Source organism: Calliphora vicina, chromosome 1 (genome assembly GCF_958450345.1).
Source record: "Calliphora vicina chromosome 1, idCalVici1.1, whole genome shotgun sequence".
Classification (NCBI taxonomy): domain Eukaryota; kingdom Metazoa; phylum Arthropoda; class Insecta; order Diptera; family Calliphoridae; genus Calliphora; species Calliphora vicina.
This window is the reverse complement of record NC_088780.1, coordinates 153,816,057-153,829,108: the sequence shown is the minus strand read 5'-3', so window position 1 is coordinate 153,829,108 and position 13,052 is coordinate 153,816,057. Positions and strand designations below refer to the sequence as shown.

Below are 13,052 nucleotides of genomic sequence, written 5' to 3'. Positions count from 1 at the left end.
GAAAAAAGTAAAGGAATTAAGTGTTTTGGATCATAAACTATTAAATAAACTATAAACTAAAGCATACTTTTAGGCAGCATAAAGAAAAATTTATTTTTGCGATTTTGATCTTGAAGATGAAGATGAAGATTTTTTGATTTAATATGTTCTTTATGACAAGAGCTATAACATTGCTTAAGAGAGTAAATCAAAGTTCCGAACTGTTTGCAAGATATGAGCCTGATAAAATGATCACTTTTTTGCAAAAATTACTCCGAGTCCCCCAAATCTTTGGGGCCCATAAAAAAAGTGCATGACTTTTGGCAAAACTGGAAACACGGGTCTTTTATCACGTAGTGGTGTCTGTATATGGTTATATTTCCATGACTCAAAAAATTACACACAGTGTTAGTCAGTTAAATATTAATGAAAACAAAAACCTCCATACATTATTATCATCTTTAAAATCTTAGTTGTGAGGTACAAAAGATATTCGCAGAAATAATTTGAAAATAATACATTATTTCTATGAATGGGTTAATGGAGGTCACCACTAAATAGCAAGATGATATAAGCAATTGTTATTGTTTTAATTTTTAATAATTGTCCTTTGCACTGTGTGGCAATTAATTGTATCACCTGGTGTCAACAGTTTCTCCTTTTGTTTTGTAGTTGTTTTTGTTTATTATTTTAATTTTTTTTTTAAAACAAAAGTTAAAATTGAATGAATGTCTGGAGTTTAATAGCACCAAAAAAAGATTAATGCATAAAAAAGTACTCATAATTAAATTTGTATTAAAAACTCGTGCCAATTTAAGCATTTAATTAAAAATTGTTTGTTTTTAACTCATTTCAAAACTTCCAGAAAAATCGCATCAAAAAAAAATGTCAAATAAATAAATGAAAAAAACTACATTACATTTTTAGTTTATTTTATTTTTACTATTAAATTCGTAGTTAAATCGCTCAAGTTCATTGCTAAAAGCTGACATCTAAAATGTAATTTTATTTTTCTTTTACCCACCCATTTTCGTATTAAAATAATAAACTTGACATACACTTATATACGTACAATTCGGATATACTATGAAGTACATACTTATAAAACTAAAAACAAAATTTAGTTTATTTAATTTTATTTTGATACCCTATACCTTTTTTCGAAATCGTTTTCCATCACATACCTGTATGTGACCAATATAAGAAGTGTAACGGACCTTCCTTAATGTTTCATTAAAATGATACTCTATCCGTGACTCGTCTAAATGAGTCTTTTATGGGCACCTCTTCTGATCAGTTGCCACTAATTTTTGAGAAATTTTTGAATCGAATTGCTGTTAATTTTGGAGTCATTTTCGAATTATATTTTAGTATTTTTTGAGTCTTTTCTGAGTCATTTTTATGTCTGTTCCCAAATAAGCACCAAAGCTCCAAAAATTAATTGAAAATTTTATTGGAATTTTACTTGAATGAAAATTACATTGTTTTAAACTTGAAAAATATTTGCAAAAATTTAATATTTTTCATAACATATCGAGCCCTTAGCGCCAAATTATCGTAAGCGACAAAACACAAATTTTACAGGAGAAGGTTTTATTTGATTATTTTGAAATTTATACATAGAATTAAAAATGTTATGATGCGATATAATATAATTTCGTTCAAGCTATTTCTCTATTTTTCAAAAATATTTATAACTTTTGACAATTAAAAATTCATGGAATACTTTATAGGAAAATATGACAAACAATTTTTTTTATTGAATTTTTGCATAGATACAAATTTTTCGAATTGAAATAAAATTTTTATTTATGAATAGTTTTTAATGAAATTTCACAGTTATGTATGTAGATTATTCTATTTAAAATGGAAAAATAAAAACGAATTTTGAAATTTATTATCAGCAATCCCGCAATTCCCAAAAAAGTGTTGAAAAATTCCAAAAATGGTAATTTTTAGTTTTTTGGCTATAATATCCATACCAGGGTCGGTGTTATCGGTTACAAAATAATTAGAAACATATTGAGCCAGCTATAATCGGTTACTATATTTTGATATCGAACATGCGATTTGAGAATTTTTGCTTTAAAGTTGAATTTTACATAAAAAATAGGTGTTTTTTTGAAAGGACCTGGTACCCTCGGTAACAACAATTTTGAAATTGGTTTCCCTTTAAAATATTTTATGAAGACTAAGCTTTCAGAAAGCAGAAATTCCTTATACATCCTCTTAGAAATTTTTTGCGATAACTTAAAAAGAAAAAAGTTCTTTTTTCCCAAAAAATATCGAAAAATTGCCTTTTAAAATTTTTTTAAATTCAAATGCATATAACTTTGGACTTAGTCATTATTTTTAAACAGTTCTTTTTCCATTTGACACATACATGTGTTGTTAGTCCAATAAAGGAAAATCGGGAAATATTTGGATACGCTGTTATCAAAAAACTGGAGTAGGGTGGATAAAAATGTTGAAAATTTAATTTTCAAATGCGAATATCTCCTAAGCTATAATAGATAATTGATAGCTACGACGAGGTTTTTTATAGTGCTCGATGAGAAGATTCTACATGTATAATGTTTTTGCAATCGGAACTCAAACCAAGATATAATATCGTTTTAAAAATGTAACATACCCGAGGTGTCCTACTTTGAGGGCCCTTGGTCGCGCCCCTGGTGGGCCCATGAGGTCCACGTTCAAAACTTAAACTCGACAACACTTCTTCTTTGCGCACGTGGAATTTCATTCAAACCAATCTAACCATTTAGTAGTTACAGATTTATTTCCCTCTTTTTTTTCTATACCACTGTGTGTCGCTTACGATAAAATTTGTTTACTGTAAAATATAAACATTGACTTACGATAAAATCTTACCCCCTATATTTTTGATGTTATTAACAATTTTGATATTCTGAGAACGCGAAAACATAAGTCGGTCCATAAAATTTTAATTTCTGCAATAAAACAAAATTTTTTATGTACATTTTGTTTTTCAAATAAATCACTTTTTAATCATTAATAGGAATCATTTTCGAAACATTTTTTAAGCATGTTACTTATTAATCAGTTTTATATCATCAAAACTAGTCGAAAGTCACCCAATAATCTTCCAAATGCTGACTGGAAGGTTTCAAATACATTGACCAATTTTCAGTTATATATCCAACTTTTACATTCAAATCCTTTCCAGGATCCACGAGACATAGGAAGACATCTTTACGTATTCTGTACTAGAGTTTGAATGCCAAGTGATGCTTCATGGGTTCCAGTTTCTAATTTAAATTCAAAGCTGGTTTTTTCCATATTTATGTGCCTTATATCTGTTCTGGGTATGGTTGTAAAATACTTTCTGAAACATTTTAACATGACATATGAGGCTAAGTCTGTGATGTTTACTTAGAGTTAGGATTATTCTTCTTTGGTACTGTTAAAAATGTCGACTGTTTGAAGATGGATGGGAATATTCAAACTATAATCAATAATAACAATAACTACTCGACAGCCAAAAAGGCTACTCTGGCAAAATATCTTTTTTTTGTATATTATTGGGACGCTGATCAGAAATATGTCAATTTTAAAATCGTACTTGCAGTTTTTGAGATATTTTCACTAAAAAATCCCGTTTTTAACCGTTTTATATCAAGAATGTGGAATTTAACTAAACATTTTAAAAACTATTTATAAATTCAAAATCTATGGAAGTTAAGCTCATTTTTAGGATCATTTTGGTTCCAAGGACATTAATGTCTTAATTTGAGTTAATTATAAGGACTTGGGCCGCAGATTGGTATGTATATGTTATGCTAGTTATAACATTTACAAAGCTGTAAAAGGTCAAACAAATTCTATTTGTAATTCTAAAGTTTACAAGTAATTCAACATCATCTCAAATGCAGAATACAATTTCATACAATGTAAAAAATGTAGGGAAATTTTAAGTCGTTTCTTAACTAACTATAGCTAATATGTATGCATGTCAGACAAAATGGCTCATTATATTTAGTGTATGTATACTATATAGTTTTGTTTTAAAACATTTTGCATGTAAAAGTATCTTCTGTTTCTTTGTTGTACGTACTTTGTACCCCACATTTAACCCAGCCACATTAAAGCACGAGTACAATTCATATGTCATGGAATTGCAAATTCCCATTAAAAAAAAGAAGAAAACAAATACTATTACGTTTTATTAGTGAATAACCCAGCAGTTCTGGGTGACTGTCCCGAACTAGTGATTTTAGCTATCATTTGGGAAGACCACTAGTTACATAAATTGCTGCGTGACTAGTTATTTTAACATGTGCGTTTCATCATTAGGGACTATAAATGACAACTGACTGCAATAAAACGACTTTCTAATTTAAAGTAACTACACTCTAGATTACTTAGAGGCACTAAAGAAACAATTGACTTCACTCTAGATTCCCTGGGATGTATAAAGTAACCAAAAGACTTATCACTGCACTACTAATAGCGCATATATGTCAAATGACCAAAAATATGTATATAAATTTGAGTCAGCCTAGTGATCAGACCTTAGTGAACATTACTGTCTATTAATGATACATTTTGCCTACTTGGAGAACTGTTGGGAAGTCAGTACTAAATTTTACATATACATATATTTATCATCATCATTGTTGAGTACTAGACTTTGATACGTTTAAGACATTTAAGGTAGTTAATCAAATTTTTTTCGCAATAATTTCATAGTCAGTTAAGTACAAACACAAAATGGAAACAATTAAAATTTGAAATAGTACTTAATACAAAAAATTACAAACGTTTTGTTGATTTTTTGGGGGATTTCTTAAAATTTAATTTTTTTATTATTATTTAATAATTTTTATAGAAACTTTATAGATCAAGTTTTATTCTCAATTTTTTAATACACTTTAAAAATAGTGTTGCTTATGCAGAAAATTACACTGGCAGAAACTTACAAACACATAAATTTAAACTATTATTTTGTTTAACTAACTATCTGTTCTCTTTTCAATTTATTGTTTAACATTCCATACTTTCTTCATCATCAATGAATGCTATGCAATCATTAAGTTATTTAATAATTTGTTTTTTTTTTAGTAAATAATTTACACAAGAATAAACTGATTTATTGAACGGGTGAGTGAGTGAATGAATGAATGAGTGAATAAGTGAGTACATTCACATTTAGCACGCAAATTTACAAAATCTTTTATTTTTCTTCTTCAATTAAAACAAAGAAAATCGGAAAAAATGTTGTTGAAAACCAAAGAGAAATGAGAAGTTAAAATATATTAGTTTACCATTTACTACTATTATTTAATAAAAATCAATTAAGTCTGAAAACACAAAGCAGATGAAAAAGTAATATTCGTAACAGAATTGAATAAAAAAAATTCGAAACAGAAAAAAAACAAAAGCAGTAAAAGCAACTTGTTTAATCAACGAGTTGGAAACTCAATTTTGTTTAACCCATTAGGATATAATTTAAGTTAATAAGATGGGGGGAAATATTTAAATCTCTCATAATATATGTGAGAATTGGAAATTTTGTGTTGTTATTAAGAAAATAAATAAATTATTATCAGTTTTAAATCCGGTTTCCAAAGAAAACATTTTAAAAATATTTATTTAGTAATATTTTCTCCATAATTTATTATGTTTTGTAAACAGTCGTCCATCTGCGATATTTAATTAAAAACGTATTTTAATTTTGTCATTTCATTTAGTGAAATTACCCTAACGTAACGTACAGTTCACATAAAATTCAACATAAATAATTTCATATTTTCATGACGATCAGTCCATAATTGCATGACCAATAAATCGTATACAAATGTTGGATTCCAAAAAAAATGTATCGAAAATAAGTTTCATATAGAAAGAAATCACGTTTTTCTAAAATTGCGAATTTTTGTAGATGTTTCTCCACATAATTTATGATAACTCAAAAAAAGTTAGTCCGATATTATTGAAGTAAACTTAAAAAAGTTCCAATTTACATAACCTTTAATCTGTTTACATATTGCGTTTTAATCGGTTCAGTAGTTTCGGAGTTATAATAAAAAATTGAAGTAAAAAATATATTGAAAATAGCTAATTTTTTTGTTTTAGAAAACTCATTAAAAATCGAAACCGGCAGAAATGGTTCAGGTTTATTACTTTATCGCAAACCCAAATATAATAGCAACTAAATGAGATATAGATCATAAAAATCGATCGATTCTTTTCGAATTTATTCACAATTAAGTGAATTCGCTCATTTTCACAAAATTTTACTTTTTGTTTGATATACATAAAATTGAATAGTTAATGTTTTTCTTTCGATTGATTGAATTTTGAAAACATTTTCCCCATGCTATGTACAAAATTTCACATATATATTGCGTTTCAATCGGCTCAGTAGTTTCGGAGTTATAATAACAAATTGAAGCAAAAAATATATTTTGTTCGTGAAAAATGCATTTTTTTTTTGTTTTAAAAAAATCATGAAAAATGGAAAACGGCAGAAATTGTTCAGATTTATTACTTTATCGAAAAGCCACATGTAATAGGAACAAAATGAGATATCGATCATAAAAATGGATTGATTTTTTTTCCAATTTATTCACAATTAAGTGAATTCGCTTATTTTCAGAAAATTGCAGAAAATTCAGCCGATTAAAACGCAATATATATTTGAAAATTTGTACATAGCATGGGGAAAATATTTTTAAAATTCAATCAATCGAAAGAATATTATTAACTAGTTGAATCACACTCAAACAAAGATAGTCAACTCAGTGTCAGTTATATCAACTGGAAATTTGTTCACCAGTTAAGAATTTGCAGCAATCTTCTCAACAAACATATAAATTTATTTTAATTTAGAGGAGGACATACATAGTCTTTAAGAAAATGAAATTTGAGATCACCTATTTAGAATACAAGGTGAAATTCACGGTGTCAAAGTTGACCACATCGGGTTAGAATTAAAAAATAACACGTAACACGCTTTTTGGTAATATCTCAATCCGCCTAGTCGTTAAGCATAGACAACAGAGGCTTTGAAGTCTATCATAAGTTATTTTAGAATTCATTAGAAATAAGGGGATATTTTAAAAAAATATTTGAACAACCATTAAGAAAATAAAGTCAAGATACTTTTTAAGTACTTTTTCGGTACTTTTCGGTGGCCATTTTGACCAAAATAACAGTTGAAAAATAACGATTTAGAAAATATAATATCTGACATATTTTTAAAAGCTAACATGATTAAAAAAATAATAATGTTTTTGGTCCAAGGATTAGTTTTGACTAGAATAGAATATACAAAATTTAAAATAAAAATTCAAGTTCAAATTTTGTTCCCAATTTTGACTCATTGTAGGTACGAATTTCTGTGACCTTATATGACTAGTTGGAAAGGTCTTTGAAGCAAAAAAAAAAAATAAAAAAATTTTTCATTTTGATAAAAAAAAAAAAAAATTGAATTTTACAAAAAAAAAAAAGTAAAAAATTGTATGTCTTGAGTAACAAAACATTTATTTTCATAGATATCCCAATCGCATCTCACTCAGCGACAAAAATATCTCTTAAAGGAAAAGACCTAAGCTTTCCTTTGAGCGAAAAGAAAATAAAAAAGTATGGTCGGTCAAGCCCGACCTATTATATGGTCGGGCTACACTAAGTAAAAGAGCAAAAACATTTTTCTTTTAAAATTTCAATAATTAATATTTTTGAGTGATTTTCGGAAGCTGGCCTTATATGGGAGCTATGACCAATTATGGACCGATCACCATGAAATTAGGTCGTGTGATTTATGTCTATATTAAAGTTAACTATGCTGAATTTTGTGAGTATATCAACATTTTTAAGCGATTTATGCACGTTAAAGTGATTTTCGGAAGCGGGTCTATATGGGAGCTATGACTAATTATGGACCGATCGTAACAAAATTTGGTGACATGAATTTTGTATATATAAAACTTATTTGGAGCGCAATTTATGTAGATACATTTATAAATTAAACATTTATGACCGATAAAGTCCAATTTCGGAAGGACATTTGTATGGGGCTATGTGAAATAATAGACCGATTTCAGCCAGTTTCAATAGGCTTGGTCTTTGGGCCGAAAAAATAATATGTACCAAATTTGATGGAAATATCTTCAAAATTGCAACATGTACTCTGCGCACAAGGTTTACATGGACAGCCAGCCAACCAATCGACTCAGAAAGTGATTCTAGGTCGATCGGTATACTTTAAGGTGGGTGTTAGACTAATATTTTTGGGAGTTACAAACATCTGCACAAACGCATAATACCCTCCCCACTATGGTGGTGTTGGGTACAAAAAGGGTCCATTTCGAAAAAAGTCAACAAAGTTTTTGATTTTGCAAAAAAAAAGTAAAAAAAAATAGTTTTGCGTTACAAAACATTTATTTTGATAGATAAACCAATTACATCCCACTCAGCGACAAAAAATTTCTTAAAGGAAAAGACCTAAGCTTTCGTTTGAGAAAAATGGGACATTTTGAAAGAAAAAAATTAAAAAAGTTTTTGATTTTGGAAAAAAATTAAAAAATTTTCTATTTAAAAAAAAAAAGTTGAAGAAATAGCTATCGAAACTATTTTGGACACATTTTGCTAAGAACAATGAGAAAAAATGGATGAGAAAAAATCACCTGTTTGGACCATATATAAAATTTTGACCCCCTCTAACTCAGAGAGTTCTTGACCGATTGGAATAGGAATAACCTTGTAATCGATTTCAAAAATTGATTCACTTGACATTAAATACCCCTTATTTATATTTTTCCAACTCAAATGTTTAATTTCAATTAATATTATAAATTAAGCTACCTTTCACTATTTCACTGCAATTCTAATATTTAACAAAAAAAAATGTGAACGTTAGCTAATTTGCTAAATAATTTGAATTCCTGAACGATTTTATAAATATATTGTGCACTGTAATAAAAATATTTGCAATAATACGAGTAGTTTTCTGATTCATTATCAAGATTATAAGAAATACATATGTATGTACATTATTTCGCAGCAAATTTTCCATAAATTGAAATGTATTTTGTTTTTTTTTTCATTTATTATTTTGTATTTATTTGCTCTACCCGTAATTAAGAATAATTTTCATGCATAGAAGTGTATTAAACATTATGGACAGATTGTTATTGTTTTTATTAATATTATTTGTTATTGCAAAAAAAAGAAGAAAAAAAACAAACAACATTTAATTGAGTCAAGCACGTTTTGTTTGAAATTGTCAATTGATTTCGCGGCAATTTTATTAGAATTAATAAATTTTAATAAAATGCAGTCAACAGCAATTATAATATTTCTATATAGACATATTTTTATGTTAAATAAAAGCATAGCTTTAAATTAATTAATTCAATTTGAGCATTAATTCACTAAAATCTTAATGCGGAATTAAAAAATATCAGCCTTTCATTCCTTAAATTCCCAATATCTAATTCTTTAGTTTCATTTAAGGACTTTTATTTAAAAAGAATTCATTCATAACATAATTCATTCAATGATTCAATATTTTTTAATTCTAATCTAAAACAAATTGAATTAAATTTGTTTTGATTTTCTTTTGCTTAATCATTTACAAAATGAATTGCAAAAAATTATCTGAAGCCTTTTTGTAACAGATTTTTGAAGAAATTGAATAAACATTTAATCATTCAATACATTTTTAAAGCTATATTCAATAAGGAATTAATTCTATAATGAATGAATTCTCAAAGGAATGAATTCAATACATTTGAAGTACAAAGGAATTAGGCCTATGAATTAATTGTTAACATTCAAACCCGCAAGACTGCCTCAAGGCATGTATTTCAAAACACCACTTATCGCAAAAAGTAATTATATCTTCATTTTTTAAATTTTACGCTGACTCTAGTTACAGATTTGTTAACAATTCCCTCGAAGGTCGAAATGCATGCTGACTTTTAGTTTTTGTTCTGTCAGCTGTTTTCTGAGAGATGTCATAATTTTAGGACGTGAAATTTTGTGTGAGATATTTTTTTTTAAATCAAAGTTTAACTAAATTTTAGTCGCCCGATCTATTCGAAATATTTTTTTTAAAAGGTAAGATATTCTTCTTTCAGTCTATGCATTTGAGAACGCAAAAACTAAGGGGTGCCCCAGGGCACTGTTATATTTTATAGTTTTTTCCTTTTTTGTTATATTTTCTGTTGTATAAAAACAAAATGATTGGAATGGCACATAGAGACCGCAGACGAATTAAATTATCCGCCTTGACTCATGATCAGTTGGTACTCCACAAGAAGATCCACAGCCAGAAAGTTCAAAAGTTGGCGAAAGAGCAAAACAACCAGTTAATGACGTCCGTTCTGAAAATATCGACAATTCTAATCTTGTTGATGCAAACTACGCAAAAAGTAGTAAACACTGTGTGTTTGCTCAAAATGCGATCTTCATTCATGCTGCTCAAATGTCAAATCTTTTTTTATGACATATTTTCTTACTTTTTGTATATTTTTTCATTAGTTTTTCAATAAAATCGTATCATAATTAATGTTTGCAACTTATTGTTTTTTACACATAAACCGGCAATAATGCCCTGAGGCACTCTTCACCTTTTTGCATCTGGTTCCTAAACTCCGTTTGCAAATCCGTTTCTGATGGCTGTTCTGAGTTTATTGGGTCATAATTACCCTAAAAAAATTATTCGGCAACTTTTTCAGAGATCAAATTTGAATAAAACTAAAGGTAGTGTCACATGGCAAGTATTTGCTCAAAAAAGCGTAACCACTTTTTAGTACAAATATGTTTGACGTATTTACTCTTACAAGTGTTTTGAATTCAAATTTATTTTATTTAGTGGTTACGTCTTTTTCATCAAATATTTGTCATGTGCGACCTTACCTTAATATGTATGTCTTGTAAATATATGAAAAAGATTTCAAAGAAATGTAAAAATTAACATGGGGATGTTTTTTAAAAAAATATTAACTTATAAGGAAATTATGACTCACCTTTTTAGTTCTTATCATTTTGGCAAGATCAACGGCGGGTATTTCCAATAGATGCGATTTAATGGGCGGCAGCTTTTGACGGTTCACTTTGATGTTGGTGAAACGACTATAGGGTACAACGAACCAACTGAACACGATCATGGCCGTACGCAGAAAGCGCCGCATTATGTACCCCATAATTCTGGAACAAAGTAGGACAGCAATTTTGGCGGTTTTTATTAAACAGGCGGGGAGGAAAAAAATACAACAAAAATTTTAATTTTTTTAAACTACGATTTTTGGTTTCAAAACAAAAAACTGGGTCAAATATATATGAATATATTTATTTTTGTAGTTTTTTTTGAATTTTTGTGCAATAGATTTTTGACTGTTATTATGACGATTTTTCTTTTTTAAGTTTTGTGAGATATTTTTGTTTTTTTAATTTCTTTGTTTGCTTTGGTTTGTTGTTGCTTCTTTTACTGGTTATAATATGTTGGGGTTTTGGCCAGTTTAAAGAGTCTTGTTAATAACCATCCGCCAATTTGGTTTAGCTACTCTCTACAAAAGAGAGTGCTAAAACCAAAGGCATGGTTTAGAGCCAACTTAAATGTTTCTTACCAACTACCATGCATTTTTGGTATTTGGCTAAGAAACCACACACTGCAAGTTGTATTATTATTATTATTGAACACCACACTCTCTCATCGACTATTTATTAAATTATTTTTGTTATTTATTTTGTTTCTTTCTTCTTTGTTGTTGTATTTGTTTAAGAATTGTGCAATCTAATTTTTTTAACTTTTTTTATTTTTGATAATATTGCTGGTAGCAATCGCCGACGTCTGTCTGCTAATAGTAATAGTTTTCGGCTGCAGCTTAAATGCTGTCGTTTTCTTGCCACTAACAACTAACTGCTCAAAAGCAAACACTTTGCAAATAGACTTTGTACTGTTCGTTAAGTTGCACAACATGCGTTGCGTTTAATGTTGTTGTTTTCTTAAGGCGCGTCTGTTGGCACAAGTGATGATGACAATTTAACAACGTTGCAACGTTCCAGCGAAGATTTGTTTTGTATGTGGCAGGAGCAAATGACCGAGATCATGTAATGTACATTTTGTGACTGCTGCTGCCAATAGTGGGATTGTAATGCAGCCAAATTTGGCTAAAAACACGACCGTCTAAACGATCAAGTAACAGATCGTTCGATTGCTGGCTATTCGTATTCACTTGAAGCCAAAAACTAGGTTTGCCACAGGCTAACTTGCCCGTTGTAGCAAGATTTTTGTATTAATTTTTTTCTATTTATATTATTTTTTTTTAGTTTATTTGGCTATTAGGTTAAGAAATTTGTTTGTGTTAAAAATAAACTCTTTTTAATTATGTAAGTTTTATCTTTAAATTTATCAATATTTTTTTAATTAGAACAGTGTTTTGATTATTTTTTTTTAATTTCTTATTTATTAATTTTAATTATTTCTTTTGTTTTCGTTTTAATTTGAAATTCACTTGCTGATTTCAAAATCTTTTTTAAACTTTATCTTTTGTTTTAGCAATTCATTATATTTTTTTCTTAATTATCTTCTTTTTTTATAATAATTACAAATTTGCCAAAGCCATAATAGCAAAAAATCATAAAAACACCAAATTCGCACAGACAAGACAACTCTTTAACGCCCGACCTCTGTTGAGTAAATAGTTTCTGCAGCTCAAGCTGCATAGTTATTTAAACAAATGTTTACAACTAAATCGCAGAAAACAAATTGTATTTCATAAATATTATTTAAACTGATCTCTTACACTCTTTTCCCTTACAAAATCTCTCTTTAATTCTCATGCTCTTTTGCTAAACATTATTTTTTTTAAATAAAAAAAACATTAATAAAAACTAGTTCTTGTATTAAATTTATAATAGTTGTAGTTTTTGTTTTTCATGTGCTATAAATTGTTTACAACATCACAGCAAAAATATGCATTCGTATGCGACAAATTGTATCTCAACGAACATACTCGTAGATACAATGATTAAGTCCAACATCAATCAAGTTGCAAGCTGGGTTTAAAAGCTTTAAATTTGCTTATTTGTTTACTGAAAAACTG

General features: G+C 28.2%; 1 protein-coding gene across 2 annotated transcripts in view; it reads right to left on the bottom strand.

Annotated features, from left to right (window-relative positions):
• LOC135964128 (fatty-acid amide hydrolase 2-A) overlaps window positions 1–13,052 on the bottom strand; it is a 54,105-nt gene that overhangs the window by 25,126 nt on the left and 15,927 nt on the right. For both annotated transcript variants that reach the window (XM_065516206.1, XM_065516208.1), the window contains one exon: window positions 10,974–11,154. In XM_065516206.1, coding sequence (XP_065372278.1) covers window positions 10,974–11,154 — 181 coding nt within the window. The remainder of the gene's footprint in view (window positions 1–10,973; window positions 11,155–13,052) is intronic.